The 16108-nt window shown below is 39.0% G+C and overlaps 1 protein-coding gene across 15 annotated transcripts in view; it reads right to left on the bottom strand.

Moving 5' to 3' along the window:
- arvcfb (ARVCF delta catenin family member b) overlaps window positions 1–16108 on the bottom strand; it is a 165496-nt gene that overhangs the window by 35515 nt on the left and 113873 nt on the right. For 11 of the 15 annotated variants that reach the window (XM_040155930.1, XM_040155928.1, XM_040155927.1 and 8 more), the window contains 4 exons: window positions 7656–7773; window positions 7305–7476; window positions 5570–5587; window positions 3492–3563 (listed from right to left, as the gene is read on the bottom strand). In XM_040155930.1, coding sequence (XP_040011864.1) covers window positions 3492–3563; window positions 5570–5587; window positions 7305–7476; window positions 7656–7773 — 380 coding nt within the window. The remainder of the gene's footprint in view (window positions 1–3491; window positions 3564–5569; window positions 5588–7304; window positions 7477–7655; window positions 7774–16108) is intronic. The other 4 variants (XM_040155932.1, XM_040155936.1, XM_040155934.1 and 1 more) reach the window with 2 other exon arrangements.

Below are 16108 nucleotides of genomic sequence, written 5' to 3'. Positions count from 1 at the left end.
ACCCATTGAAAACCCAGTGAGTGGAAAATATTAATTATCATCCTTGGAGCTCATCTGCTTCCCTTTACTTAAGGAATAATAAAAAAGGCAAAATCAGCTTAACTTGGAAAAGTACAGCAATTAATTGTGATCTAGTGTAATGACAGCCCACTTTGCCGTGTTAATTTGGCTAATTAACAGTCAAACAGAAAGTGGTATTGACTTTGAGTGCCTGCCACCAGACATTGATGAAGGTGCTGATGTGTAAATACAAGGGTGTGTAACAAGTGCAGGCATATTCCAAAGACACCACTAGAGAGATGGACAGCCACACACACACACACACACCCACACACACACACACACACACAAACACACACACACACACACACACACACACACACACACACACACACACACACACACACACACACACACACACACACACACACACACACACAGGAAGGTATTATACAGACTCACACACAAGCAAATACACACTCTATTACCAACCAGATGCACCGCAGTATGAGCTGCATACTAATTTTCTTTTATGACTGTTAGAACTGCCTGTCAGTGCCAAAAAGCAAAAGCAAAGAGAGTATGAGTTCTCACACAGTTAGTCAGAGACTACTGCTAGATCCCACTGCACAGTCTGGGGACAAGGTTATAATCTTCAAATATCCCAACTGAGGCTGTAACTCACGATTTTTTCATTACCGATTAAAGGAACAGTTTGGCACATAATATCTTTCATGAGTTAGATGAGAAGATTGACATTTCTCTCATGGCTGTACACGAAATGAAGTTCGAGGCAGTAGGTGGCTAACTTAGCATAGCATAAGGACTGTGAAAAAAGGGAAAGAGCTAGCCTTTCTCACACTGTTAACCTGGAAAAGTTGACTTTACTTAAAACTTAAGTCAATTGATAAAAATTTTAAGTAATGGATAAAATAGAAACTAATTTGTTTGAGTGAAATCAATTTAAATGCTGAATAGATTGGAGGCAACATTTTAAGTTCTGTAAACTAAAAGCCAAATTTTTTTTATTTAAGTTGAGAAAACTCAAAATGTGCAATAATGTGCATAATGCAATACATTTAACAACATTTTATTTAAAATAATATAACAGCAATAAAACATACATTGTTTTGACAGATACATGTAAAACATTCGATGTTACATTTCCTTCCTTAAACATAATTTTATATATATGTCAGGGTAAGCTACACTTGAAGATTTCGAATTTTGGGTGTCAGCTCACCTCTACCCAGGCTCAGCAGCAACTGCTGAAAAGAGTTAAAATGTTTTTGTTGCACTTTGGGTAGTCCGAGTGCAGTTCCTTGGGCCAGACAGTGCATTTCTGAAAACACTGCTGTCCAAGATACTCCCTGCTTTTGATGAGGTCAGGAGAGGAGAAGCCAGGTTTAGGACAACATGTTCCTGAAGTCAGGGGGCTCCAACAGAAATGTGATTAAAGGCTCTCGTCATCAATAATCTAATAGAGTGTGGGACACAAGAAAGAAAGGACCTAATATTGGCAGTTTACATTTGTAAGTAGTACTCTCATTTTACTAGTGAAAAAATGAATTGTTTGCATGATTTGACTGGAATCACTGAACGTTAATAGCTTAAAATGCAAAGTAAAATATAATAAAGTTACTCACAGAGCTACTCTTGAGGAAGTTAAAAGCACCTTCCCCAAAAATGACAGGTATGCCTATATGGGACAGGGCAGCTGATTTCTGTTGGCGCAGTCATTCTGCAAGTCAGAGAGTACAGTACAACACACAGTTTGGAAAAATGGTCCACATTAACGTAGTCACCCCAATGTCAAAAAGAAAACAACAAATATTAACCCATCCTTGTTGCATTAAGAAGCTTAACAAATGAAAGAAGCCTCGCTTCTTTAAGATGTTCATCAGGCTCTGACAGAAAACACATCGCAAAATTCTTCTTTCTTCCTAAAAAACAAGTTAACTTTCAAAAAGCGCTGTTTGAAAGTGTCCAACATTACTTACATGAATTAAACATATTGATATTAATTGTAGTATGTCAGTGAGTCACATTAAAATCCAAACATAAGTAGTTCAGAAACAATATGTCAATTTAGCTTGAACTTACCGAATTTCATGATGTGAAAAAAAGATGAAGGGAGAAAATGATGTAGTCCTCATCATTGCATCAGTGGTCAAACTGGTCCATATTTGTCCAATGACAGTGAAAATAAGGTTAAACAGAGGAAATGGCAGTGTTTTTGACTGTGGATAACTCATAAACTGATCCACTGCTGAGGAGTAGGCGCCTTTAGTGAGATATCACTGAAACAGTGAAGACAACATGGAGGTTTTTTTTCTTTGGCATGAAACAAGCTCTGATCATGGCCAAACAAGTTGAGGGAATAAGCCAATTAGAAGCTGGCAAAGTGCTGCAGTGCTGATGAGGGGGATGGTCCACGCTAGTAATTAATGCATTTAAGTCTGTTCAACCCAAAGATGCGAGTGAAAACAATGATCTCCTACATAAAGGAGAAATAATGTTTAAATTAGGGAGCTGTAGAGGTTCTAGTAGATGATTTTTGTTACGTTTGGACAAAGCCAAGCTAGCTGTTTCCCCATTTCAAGTGTTTGTGCTAAGCTAGGTTAACCAGTTGCCTCATATTTACTGAGAGTGGTATCAATCATCTCATCTAACTTTCGTCAAGAAAGTGATTACCCATTACTTTTCTTTTAAACTGTGAATTATTTTCTTGATTAATCAATTGTTTGAACGATAATAATATGTTACTAAATTGTGCAAAAATTTCTAAAGCTCAAGATGACATGCTCAAATATTTTGTTTTGTCTAACCAACAGTCTAAAATCGAGGATATTCAATACACAATGGTTTAAAACAGTAAATCAGCAAATCATAGAATGAGAATATGTTTGGCATTTCTGTATTAAAAAGGACTCAAATGATTAATCAAATTAGTAGTAGATTTTCTGTCCATTGACTAACCAATTAATCAACAAACTGTTTCAACTGTAATCCCAAATTAAAACTACATAAACTGTGGTAGAACATTTTATTCAGATTACCCTCTCCTGGGCCCAGTAGTCACCAATAAATAAAATCACAGTACAATGCAACAGACAAAACAACAGATGCTCCTTAGCTACAAACTTGAATTGAATCATAGTGCATTGTTGCAGTATTTAAGAAAAAGATGGCTTATAGAACTGATGCTCTCACAAGCTGCCAACAATCTCCTGCCAGACTGGAGGCACAAAACAATCAAACAATGCTAAATTAACAGACCTCTTTTTCTTTCAAAGGCCTCCCACACTTCTGTTGACCAACACACCTGACCTGCCTTCAACCACACGAATCACACTCATGTCTCCTCCAGCACTGTAGTCAAAGATCTGACTTGTTTCCTCTCTGTCTTCCTCTACAGGATGACATCTAAATCGGGCAAGTTATTTCCAGACTCGCTCTCGGGATGTGTTGCTTGCCATAAGAGCACCTACCTTTTGACGGCTCTGTGCGCTTGGGCAGATCCAATGTGTCATAGCTTTTGTCGTTCTCATCATTTTTTCTGCCTGGGTAGGGGAGAGAGGAGGGGAGACTATGTCAATGTCATATCCTAAGACAAGTGGATTTTAAAGGACAATGTTATAGATACCGGGGTTAGACCAATATTAGTCTGGAAGGCTGATATCACTATCTTTGGATCATAAGTGTTTTATGGTAAAAAAGTGTCTCAAAGCATTAAAACAAATAATAAATCCATATAGACGGGATATAGCTGATCTGGGTGAGGGAGATTTCAACAAGGGTTGAACAAAATGACACTGAGGGTAAATTTACATATCGGTCTAATCCAGGTCTACTCTACACACCCACAATCAATAAAGCATGAATGTTTGCATGTACACACAACAAAGAGGGCTAGAAGCGTGACATGTTCAAACACATATATAGAATACACACTGTCTTCTCCCCTGGCTATCGTACACCAGTGTGTTCATAAGGATGATGGGGTCCAAAAGTCACTGTATATTGCACAAATATACTGTATGAGTACATGACCCAAGTTGCACGTACAGTATGAATGTACACACTGTCTTTCAACAATCACATATACACACTTTTCTAAAGTAACAGCAGTACTTCCTGAGAGGGAAAACACCCTGAATAATGCATTGGAATGGGAATGGATGGGATGGGGTGATGGTGAGGTGAATGCAGCACAACCAGCAAATGATCATCTCACATGCACATGGACATGCCCAGGGGACAGTAAAGAGATAGAGAGACAGAAAGGCCAACTCTTCAACTAGACAGAAGTGAAATTTACAGCCAGGGTGGGGTAAGAAGAAGTTTTGAAGTGCTCCCTCTTGGCTGAACCCCAACTTCCCTTCCGGAGACAAGCACATATATTTAAATTGCCTGAATCGAGGTTAGAGAATACATTTTTTTAATGTGAAATAAGATATCAACCAGTTAGAACTGTCCCTCTGTTAAATTATATATAATGGATCCATGATACAGTGATTATGGAAAGGTCAATCTGAATCATGGATAATACTAATATGGATCAATATAATATTCATCTTGCATATTTTGAGTTCTCATAGGTACGCACTCCATGGGCCCCACTGGTAAAACATTTTTGTGGTGGATAAGGTGCACATCTAACCCCAGTTGGGTAAAGGTGCAAGACAAAAAGAAGCAAGCAGAGGAAAAGACGGGTTGTGCACACACTGAATTTCTTTCCCATTTTTCTGTGTGCAGGCAGCCTGGACAAGCATAAAGGCTGGAAGCATGGAAGCAAGGGGAACAGCTGGTCTGGTTCTATCCAAAGGTAACAAAAGCACATGCACTGTCCGTGTGCAAGTCCACAACTCTCCGCTTCAGATAGCTGTTTCTACCACTTCCATTCTTTAGAGAAACTAAACTAAGTGTCTTCCTGTTTATGTTCATCAGTAATGCACAGACCTAAGAGGGAATCTTCTCATCTAACTCTTGGCAAGAATTTGAATAAGACTATTTCCTAAAGTGTCAAACTATTTTACTTTAGGACCGTTTCAACTAGTGAAGAACTTTTTCGTTCTTCATTTTATCTTGAGTCTAAAACGCTGTACACCTCAGTTCAATCATAGAATCAGACAAAAAACAGTTTAGAGATAAATTTCAGGTTTTAATTTCCATTAATGCATCTTTGATTTATTTGATTAGTCAAGCTCTACTTGCATTCCGACAAAAACCAATAGACTTACCTCTTTCACCAAATACTCCCTTTACCTTTCACGTATTTAAATGACCGTGGAACAACTAATTCTAAGCAACTGTGAAGATTGGTATTTGTGGAGTCTACAATACTCAGTGCTACGATAGGTAGGTAGGTATAGTGAAGGAATGCATGTGGAATGAGTGAAACACGCCGATTCTCTGAAATCCTTGGAAGTTTCTCGGGTTTTTGGAGGACACTCAAAACTACTTCTGACTATATTCTACAGCAAGGGGAAAGGAGGAGAAAGAGAGGGGGGAAGATGGAGAGGAGGAGGAGAGCTGACGTGAGAAGGGTTGAAGGGGGGACACTCACCTTGATTAAACCATTCCTCTATAGTTAGCCAAGGAATCAGCAGCAATGCCAAAAAACACAAAGCAGGGAGAAGAGAGAAGAGGCATAGTGAAAAAGATGTGTGTGCGTGTGTCCAGAAGCTGTGCAATACACGTAAAACACAAAGAGGAGTCCTCTTTTACTGAATTGGAAGAATGAAAGAGTGAAGGGAAAGGAGAAAAGCCAACATGGATAAAGAAGGAAAGAGCAAAGAGAGGAAAGGGAAGGAGTACTTTTGAGATAGAAAAGAGATAGATAGAAGATAGGAAGCCATTAGGAGTCCATAGCTGTTCTCTGGGAAGGAGTTGGCATCAGTGGAATGGCTTTTTAGAGAGAACGGGTGAGGCAGAAAAAAACAGTCAAATAGCCAGAAAAGATATGAAGACTTGCTAGCAGTAGAGGAAGAAAGAAAAGAATGAAAAAGAAGAAATAATGTAAAGACTAGAAAGGAGAGGAATTAGCTTCTACTGTCAGCTACGAGGGCAGGACAGAGAGTAAACATATACATAAAAACAGCGCTTCATTAAAATCGCTGTGTGGGAAGAACAGAAATGTGCCCAAAGACATGGAAATAAAAGCCAAGAATCAGACTGTTTATTAGCTAAGACAAAGCATGAGGTACTAAGCGCGTGTAGATCATAATGTAATGCTTTATACTAAAAGTGACATTAAACTGAAGAGGAGGACAAACTTAGCCTACTTAAGGTAACAAATTACCAAGCATATTGCCGACGCTGTTGCTTAACTACCGCCTCCATGCTCTTTTATAGCTGCATTTAATGTTTCTGTACCTGGACCTCTTTTCTCAAAAATACCTTCAGGGTGTGCAGCAGCTAAACACACCTCATTATTCAGTGTGTGTATACATGTGTGAAAGTGTTTATTTGGTTAATTGGGTTCTTTATAAATCTGTATACATGTAAGTGTCTGTGTTGTCCTGACCCCTGAACCAAAGGATTCTCCAATGAGTCATTAGAAGTCAGGGGTCACTGGCTGGCAATCACACCTCATTGGCTGACTGATTAATGGCAGCCTTTATTTTCAAACAGCAGGGAGATAACAGTGTCGTTTAGCTAACAGCCTGATAACGACGTCACAAGCAACACATACACATGTCACATCTGTTAAGCAGAGTCAGTAAAAATTAATGAATGAATTCATTTTCAGAGCATTAATTAATACCTATGGAAATTTCAGTGTCCTGATGGCTTGATTTTGCTGTTTAAGTGAGTTGGTGTCTGTGTGTGTAATGCCTTTACTTACAGTTTTATGTGTTATGTGTAAATCCTGTATTCAAACCAAGTACCACCTGGGACAATACAGCTGATATTGAATAATTGTAATTGTTGAAATTATGTCGAAACTGAAGGGAAGAGATCTTTATGATTGTAATCAAATGTTGTTTCCTGTCTGAATATTAAAAAAGCAAGTGGTTAAGCTGATTTCTGTGAATGTAACATTAATACAACTTTCATGTGAAACTTGAGAATTGCATTTTGGACATTATAAGGAACTTTTTGAATCGGTCCGATGTTGCCTGTAATTGCCTACAATGAAAATCACCATAACTGTTTTTATACATTTCTTCTAATTAATTTTGCAAGAGTATGTGTTTTATTGAAGAGGCATAAATCTCATTTTGGAGTTCCTCAAATTTCTGATTCTGATTAGTGGTGATCCTGTTTTTTTATCTGTCTCCCTCTTTCCTTATTCTTACCTTTGGCCTTCTTGCCTCCGAAGCAGCCGGCATCATCCTTCTTCTTCCTCTGTGGTCCTGCTGAGCCGGGGGCCTGTAGCGCTGATGGGTCCTGGAACTTTTCTGCCCCTGGCACCTCTTTGTGGACATGGTAGGACAGGTTCCTCATAATACAAACACAGTTCTCCACAGACTAGGAGGAAAGAGAAGCAGAGAAGTTATCATCTAAAAGTACATCTTTGTGGTATGTTAATATGAGCTCAGTAATTCCTATTCAAAAGACCGAGAGCAGAGGCCATATACTGTACAGCTGTATGTAGCATTTGTATTAACTAATATGTGTTTTAGTGGTTGAGTCAAACATTTTCCTACCTTATTGTCCATATCTTTCTTCCCTACAGCTGATTGGAGAGCGTGCAGCAGGGCATCCACCAATCCCTCGCATTCCCTCAGTCTGCGCCGAGCCTCTGCTCCATCAGAGCTCACATTTCTGCAGGAAAAAGTAACACACACAAACACACACACACACACACACACACACACACACACACACACACACACACACACACACACACACACACACACACACACACACACACACACACACACACACACACACACACAAACAGACACAAACAAACATTGTCAGTGAGCATTAGGGAGGCATGTAGAGGAGCATCAAGTGGATATAACTACACTGTTGATCAGACATAAAGTAGCTGCTCTGAATTTGCTCTTCTGCAATTTCTGCAGCCATCCTACAGCAGATCACTCAAAATTTTAGGAAGATTGTGAGGGAAGTTTTGTAATATTTAAAGTTCTTGCTTGTTGTAAATATATAAAGTACAATATATTAAGATCCATTTAGGTTTTTTTGGACATTTTTAATTGCAGTTGTCAAAAGTCAATATTTCAGACAATGGTCATTATCTTTAATTTAAAAACTTTTATCACTTAAAACCCACCAAATCTGACAAACTGCTGACGCAATAGTTAGCGCAATGTAATCCTCCATTTGCCACGAGTATTACTGATTTTTTTCTGTATTATTGTTACTACAACAACTATTATTACTACTACTTTATGAATAGGGGCAAAAAATTTAAGTTCAGTTCAAGTTTATTTTGTGTTTACAGTTATAAAAAATTAAATTAGTAATTCACATTAGTATCATCTCAGGTTTAGTGATTCCAATGGGGAGCAAGTGTAATATGGCAAGTGGTTAGACTGGTTGACAATGACTGGCAGATAACTGTAAGAAAAAGCCAGATGTCAGTCTAAGACGACCATGTGATTTTTTTGGGTTTATATATAAGCCATGGCCTGTATCGTCCATGTCTGCCTAAAAAATACAATGTAAAATATCCCAACTGCTTTAGAAATAATCCTAAAAAAAAAAAAGATTAATTTAAATTTCATTTTGGGTACAAAGGGAAGTGCCATCCCCGTTACATCAGCCAGCGCCCTGAGCACAGCTCTTATAAGCATAGCAGCAGAGCTGTTGCAGTCTTAGTGCGGCTGTCTGACTGACTGTGAGAGGCACGGCTTTAAAGAGGGTTAAGGGATGGCTGGGGCTCCCCACTCCTCTCCAGGGACTTCATTTATGAGGACTTCCAACCCACATAATCCCATTAGCCGACCCCCAGTTAGACCTGTGGAAGAGTGGCAGCCTTGCGGAGGTAAGCAGAGCTGGAGTGCTTTATAGTGCTGTGTGGACCGAAACACATATCACATCCAGCACTGCTACACGTGTGGATGTTTCAGTTTAACAACAAAGGACACAACTGCAAAGCCATACTGTACTACAGTGGGGTCCAAAAGTCTGAGACCACTTTCCAATGAATGGGAGCATCCCACTGTATATTTAAATGATTTTAGAATAATCCTTCTGTATTCACTAATTATTAATTTACAAGTAAGAACATACATGTCACCTATTGACCTACACAATGAGTAGAACCCTATACACACACAGAAACATATCCCCTGCCTAACACCTACACATCTCCTTGGCCAATGTATGAGTATTTCTACCACTTGTCTATGGAGTGGGGACAGACATAACCTACCTGCAACTCATGCTAATTAAAAACTAATCTTTGGTATAGACAGGCAGACGGCACTAGCCATCTGGACCCACTCGTAAATCAAACCCCATCCGTCTTCCCTGTAAATGTATCCAGAGGACCGCCCGCCTTGGATTTATTTGATAGGAGTGTGTTTGGCGACAGACAGACAGAGTTTTATTGTCAGCTGTTTCATTTCCAGGAGTCTTTCAGGGAGCAGTTGTCTTGGTAAGAAGGTTTATGGACGGTGCATCTGTCAGTGCAGACAGTGTGGGAAAATGCTGTTATCTTTGGACAGGTTATATTGTTTTTCAGTTTTTAGTGGGTGTAAAGGTCTATAGGTACCGATGATTATTAATCCACCAACAGTGTACCATCTGTTGCTATAATACTGCTCTTCCTCTCCAGGTGAGTAACCTACTAATGATATCAAACATCAAGAGTTGAGCTGTATGCATTTGCTTTTAAGCTTGTTATATCAGGTCCAATTACATTTAAACACTCACAGGAGATCATGCATTGATTGTTTTCCATCTCACGTTTAGTTACTTTGAGTATTGTGGCAGTGGTACCAAGTAAGTTCTTGAGCTTACTTGGCGTACCATGGCTGTATCTTTTTCCTGCAGATGAGGCATCAAGTGTGGTACAACTAGTGTCCCCTACTGAAAAAAACCCAAGCCAACTAGCTTTCAGTACAATCTGATTTTAGTTCTTTTGGTCAGCCAAGGTTCGGTCATCTCAGTCTGTGTTTACAGTGATAACCTTCCATCGCTTTTTCTGACAATTGCTAGTTGTGACTGCCGTGCACATGGAAAACTGACGTGCTGGAAGGTTGGTTGCGTTACAGTGACAACCAGTAACCATGAAGTCTAATGCTACCAATCCTAGCTGCAGTATTGCTGCATATTTAACTGGATTTTTAGCCATGCTAGCAGCATGGCTTCAGGGTGGCAATGCTGGTCTGTTGGCCAGTCAGTCCACCATTTTGGCTCAGACTGAATTATCTCAACAACTATTGGATGGATTTCCATAAAGTTTAGAAGACTTTGGTGATTCCCTGACTCTTCCTCTAGTTTCACCATGAGGTTCGCATTTGGGGTTTTGAGTCACATGTCTCAACAACTATGAGATGGATTGCTGAGAAGTTTGGAACAAAAATTCATGTCCCCCTCAGGATGAACTGTATTAACTCTGGAGGTCCACTGACTTTTCATTTAGCTTCACTTTACATTACATTATCTTCACATTACAGTATACCTGCTAAACATCAGAATATTAGCATTGTCATTGTGAAAATGTTAGCATTTAGCTCCAAGAAGCACTGTGTCTCCTTTTTGTGTAATTTATCTGATTTGCCCATTCAGGCTAATATCAACAGTATTAGTGTATTTCAGCATCTCCAGCATTTTCAGATATGGAGCCATTTTTATGCTTCACTGCACATTTTTATTTTTTTCTGCCTAGGACATCACTGACAAAATTATGTTTACTCTACTATTTTGACAGTCAAAGAATACAATGAAAATATACCAAAATACAATGACACTGCAGTTCTAAGGGAAACAAGGACATTCTCATTTCTGTGGCAACCAAGTGCAGCGATGGAAGACATACAGATGTCCTTGAAAGCACAGGGTGTTTCATTATTAACCAGGAAATAGTTTGTAAAAAATTTAAATTATCTCTAAAAAAATGTTTTTTAGATAATTTTCAGTGTGCTTTGCCTGTGCAGTTCTTTCTAAAGGCAGAAAAACAGACTCCACGCTTCACTACCTTTTTTGGTGGCATTACAAAACCAGGAAAATTTGGCTATTTTCTTGTCTCATTATTTCTGTACCAGTGACAGATGTGAAGTGCATTATATCATTAGAGGCTAAAAGAATAATTGGGTGTGTGTTCAGAGGTCTGTCTGTCTCTGCACAGACACTGACAGCCTGTCACTGTGATCTGGATGTGTCTATAGTGTGTTTGCTTTATCAGATGAAGTGTGGGTGTGAAGGTCACTTGGAGTCATGTGGCCATTAGAGGACAATAGAGCAGCTGGGAGGAATAGACTGGAGCAGGACTTATAGAGACTGATGGAGATGGATGGAGACATGGCTGACCTCTGCTATCGCACTGCAAGGTCAATGGTAACACTGAAACACCATATGTGTACCCTAGAGGTGGGTATCCTTAAGGTTTTATCAATTCTGATTCCATTGCTGATTCAGCTTTTTGAATCAGCTTCTTATCTTATACTTGTTCAGATCCTTCTCATATTATCTGAGTAAAAAAAAGAAAAATACAGCGTACGGAAAGCCAAGTCCACCTTTATTATTATCATATTTAGGCTGCTAGAAATTAACCTAATTTTTCAATCTGACATTGTAGTCAGGCTGGCTTTTCACTGTTTACGAGGTGGGATTATTTTGAAATAGATGTTGAGATATTTCACTGGATAAATGAAAACTTTAACCTGCTAGTAGTGTTATATGAAAAGTTAGGGGACCACACAGTAATTACGATTCATCCTCTGGGCAATCTGGATATTTGTGCCAAATTTCATCAACAGAATGACCAACACTGCCTTCCCTAGAGCCACACTGCTAGTGAAGCTAACATACAGTAAGCACTCTCTACATTGCCATGCACAACTGCCCAAGTGTTTAGTTTTGGACATTTGTTTTTACTTGAGTTGGATGTCTTAACAATACGTGATTCTGGACCATTATGACCATTAATGGGGACATCAAAATTTCTGCCTTCTTATACCCAGTTCAAGGAAATAGTGTGCCATGTTTGACAGTCTTCTCTTCATATTAAATTATTTTTGAGCAGTGACTATTCTTACTGGGACAAGTTCCAGTTCAGAACTAGCTCAATACCTAACCCAGGTGTTCACCTCCACCACCAACACCACCACCAAGACACACAAACACAAACACAAACACACACACACACACACACACACACACACACACACACACACACACACACACACACACACACACACACACACACTTTCCCCTTCACTGAGCCCACAGGGTAAACACTGTAAATAAGCTGGCCCCTATCAACAGAGGAGACCATTAAAATAACTATCCCCGGCTTTATTGAGGTGTAAGCTGCGTCTCTGTTGGCACAAGTGAAAAGATTCTCCCTGGCATCAGCGCTTTCTCCCCAGTGCACAAACCCTGCGTCTAGGCAACTGCAGGCTTGGTTACAGTTACCATGGAGACATATTCTTGTCAGAAGTGCCTGCATCATGGGTTGGGGGAATGAGAGCGATGGGGAGATAATGTGATATGTGACAGCAATGAGATATGTGCCATCAGGGGTGATGAGGTTTGGATATGGTGTTTGGGAAAAAGGTGAAAAACAAAACGTATACACAAACCACAAGAAAGACAGAGAGTATGAGAGATAATGAAAGAAACCAGGTCAAAGACAAGGAGAAAGCGTAAGAGACAGAGAAAGCAGGTTGCCCACTGTGGCCCTGATGTAATATTCCATGACTTCTCTGTGACTTTCCTCAGCTATATCAGACCGCTTTCATTTATTCCCTCTCGGTTTGTTAATGCCGCTCTGCAACTCAGCAGAAAATGTTCTAAAATTAAAAGCAAGCTTCCACAATTTCTACAGTCGAAGAAAATTAGCTGAAAATCATCTAATGCGATGCAAAGATGTGTGAAATACACTCTGGTACTTTCTGTCTGAGCAGGATTTGGACTTTATATTGATCTAGATCTCGACCAATGTCTACTGCAGAAGAAGGTCTTCCCTGGATTACAGTCTAGACAGGCTTTGCTTGGAGGAGACAGCGCAGCCAGGCGTAAAGCGTTATAAGCCACATACGCACTCCCTGCCTTACACTTTACCACAGTCTGTCATTCCGAGTTGATGCCAAAATGACAGATTCAGTGAGGAAGTTAGAAGTGAAGAGATACTTGGAGAGGAAAAACTACTTGGAAGTTAATAACAGGAAATCAAGATCATTGCACTCAACTTGTCATCCTCAGCTGGCGAAAGAATTTAAAAGAATGAGGTAGAGAGGATGTATGACTGAGTTTTTGCAGTTTTTGAGGGTTGCTTGATTTTTGCCTGACGCTTAAATTGCCTTCGGTTTGAACAATAGGTATTCAGCTGGTGCTCTTTTCCACAAAACGTACAGAGTGCATCATTTTGAAAACAGGGAAGCTTTTAGATAACTGATGTAGAGCTGCAACTGAAATTGTTTTTATAACCGATTTATCTGTCCGTTATTTTCTTGAATTAATGAATTAATCATATGGTTGTTAACATGTCAGAAAACTGTAAAAAATATCCTTAACAATTTCCTAAAACCCACGGTGACATCTTCAAATTCTTTGTTTTGTCAAACCAACAGTCTAAAATCCAAAGATTTTACTGTTGCATAACAAACAAAAGCAACAAGTCCTCTGCATTTAGAAGCTAGAAGAAGGAAAGGTTTGTTAATTTTTTCTTGAAAGAGTACTTTAAAAAAAATCACTTAAACGGTTAATCGATTAAATGATTAATCGATTATCAAAATTAATTGACGATTCATTTTCTGTTGGTCAATGGATTGATTAAACGACTGATCATTAAGCTCTACTGATTGACTTTGACAAAGCAGCAACATGAAGACGTCGTAATTCTTTCTGTTCATTGCAATGCTGAGGTTTTTAGACATATTTCTGTTGATGCTGTCAGACAACCACATTATTTGGCGGTTTTGAAGCACACATGGGTAACTATGAGCACCAACATGGAAATCATTATCACAGGTGACAGTATCTTGACGAAATTAATGCTGTCCATTGAAAATAAATAGAGGACTGGACACAATGTTCATTCCTATATAGCTTTCTTAGTGTCCGGTGTCAGTCCACTACAGTTTGTAACCACTCAGTGGTTTCAAACAGTAATATACAGTGGGTCCAAAAGTCTGAGACCACTTTCCCAAACGGACTCAATCTCGGTATTTTGTACACTACATATTTTCTTTGGAGCTGATTTTCCTTGGTTTGTTATATTTTGGTTGCCATTCTTACCTATCTGCTGATGAGGGAGCTGTTTTTACTGATAAACTGATGGACCTAATATTTTATGGTGATGTAACTGTATTTTTGATTGGTAGGACAGTATAGTTTTAACCCTGTTTGACAGATATTTTCAAAAGTATCTGCATTATCGTGGACATAGTCTTACTACAGGTCACTGGTCAAGTGGTTTCAGAACCATCTAGAGAGGTGGCAGTTTCCCTCTGGCTAACAGGTTCATGCCGAACAATCATCATGTACCTGCTCTGTTTTTTCAGCCAAGTGCATTGTGACTGGTTTGAAAAGACCATCAAGGCCTGAACAATTGTTACATCTTTTTTCACAGTATGTGTATGTAGGGGGTATAGGTAAGGATACATTCCAGCTATTATCTCAGACTAGAGCCCCATATGACTAAAGCAGACCTTCAGTTTTTAAAACAAATGGAGCAGAAAGGGTCAGATGAAAGGTCGTGTGAGTCACACCACTTTAAGAGAGAGGTATGTCAATGTGGAAATGGAGAAGTTAACACCATCTTGGATGACTGATCTAAGAACAACTCAAGGTTTCAGATTCAGTCATTGAAAACAGTTAAAGAAGAGGAGTGTGACTCCAGGTTCAGTGATGGGGATGACTATGGCTCAAATAGGGATTAATGACATACCCACTCAAAAGATAATGTTTTTCCTCCCAGTTATTGCTTGCATGTTGTCTTAGCAACAAAAAGAAGTAGTGCAATCCAAAAATACTAAAAAAACATAATGACTTGTTGTCATGAGGCAATTATTATTTCATTATTTCATTGTAACTTGTTTAGTTTGCAGCTAATGCTGCTCATTTGTCACATTTTCAAGTGGTAGCAAAGTTACACAGCCCATGTTAGAATGACAAGGGATGAATAGAGAAACATTAACAAACTAATTCCCAAAATATAGTAGATAAGATGTCTTCTTAAGTGATAACCCACTGTACCATAGCTTATGTGGTCAAAAATGAGGGTCTGTCATAAATAGTTTTGTTTTACTAGAGTCACCCAGCAATCCCACTGCAAACAGACATCCAACAAACTTAACATAGCGATACGGGCTGTGACAGGAAGAACACAGCATGTGCCATATCATAAATTCTGTCAGTACCCAAAGAACTTAAATCTCACCCTGGCTCAGGGTCAACAAGAGCACATATGCAATTTCATATATTTCACACCTGTCTAGCTACAACTGGTATCGTAGTGAAAACAATCTTTAAAGACCCTGAATGTGTCAAGGGTTTCCACTATAAAATCCAGAATGATCTCTGTCCATATGTTGTAAACCTGAGTAAACTTTAACCTGAATAAATCTGCCATCTGTCTCCACAATTTAGACTCATGTTTATCTGATTCCTTCCTGATTTAAAATTTGTTTTCTCCAAAAAAGCCTTCCATCTGCCTGAGTTCCAATAGACAGCTCCAGGATTTCATCCTTTTCCTCCAGGCAGCCAAGAATTTTTGCTAGTAAATTTTCATATCTGATATTTTGAAGTATGTATTGAACATCTTTTCTGAATTGATAATTTGCTTTTTTTGGTGCAACTCCCTCTTTAGACTTTCATAATCAGGGGACATTCAGTGCAGGGCTGCAACTAGTGGTTATTTTCATTGTCATTTACTCTGCCAATTATTTTCTTCAATTCAATTCAATTTTATTAATGTAGCACCAAATCATTACATACATTATCTAAAGGTCAGACCTTA

This window comes from Xiphias gladius, chromosome 19 (genome assembly GCF_016859285.1).
Source record: "Xiphias gladius isolate SHS-SW01 ecotype Sanya breed wild chromosome 19, ASM1685928v1, whole genome shotgun sequence".
Taxonomy (NCBI): Eukaryota; Metazoa; Chordata; class Actinopteri; order Istiophoriformes; family Xiphiidae; genus Xiphias; species Xiphias gladius.
Note: the sequence above shows the minus strand (reverse complement) of the source record. Positions and strands in the feature narration are given on the sequence as shown.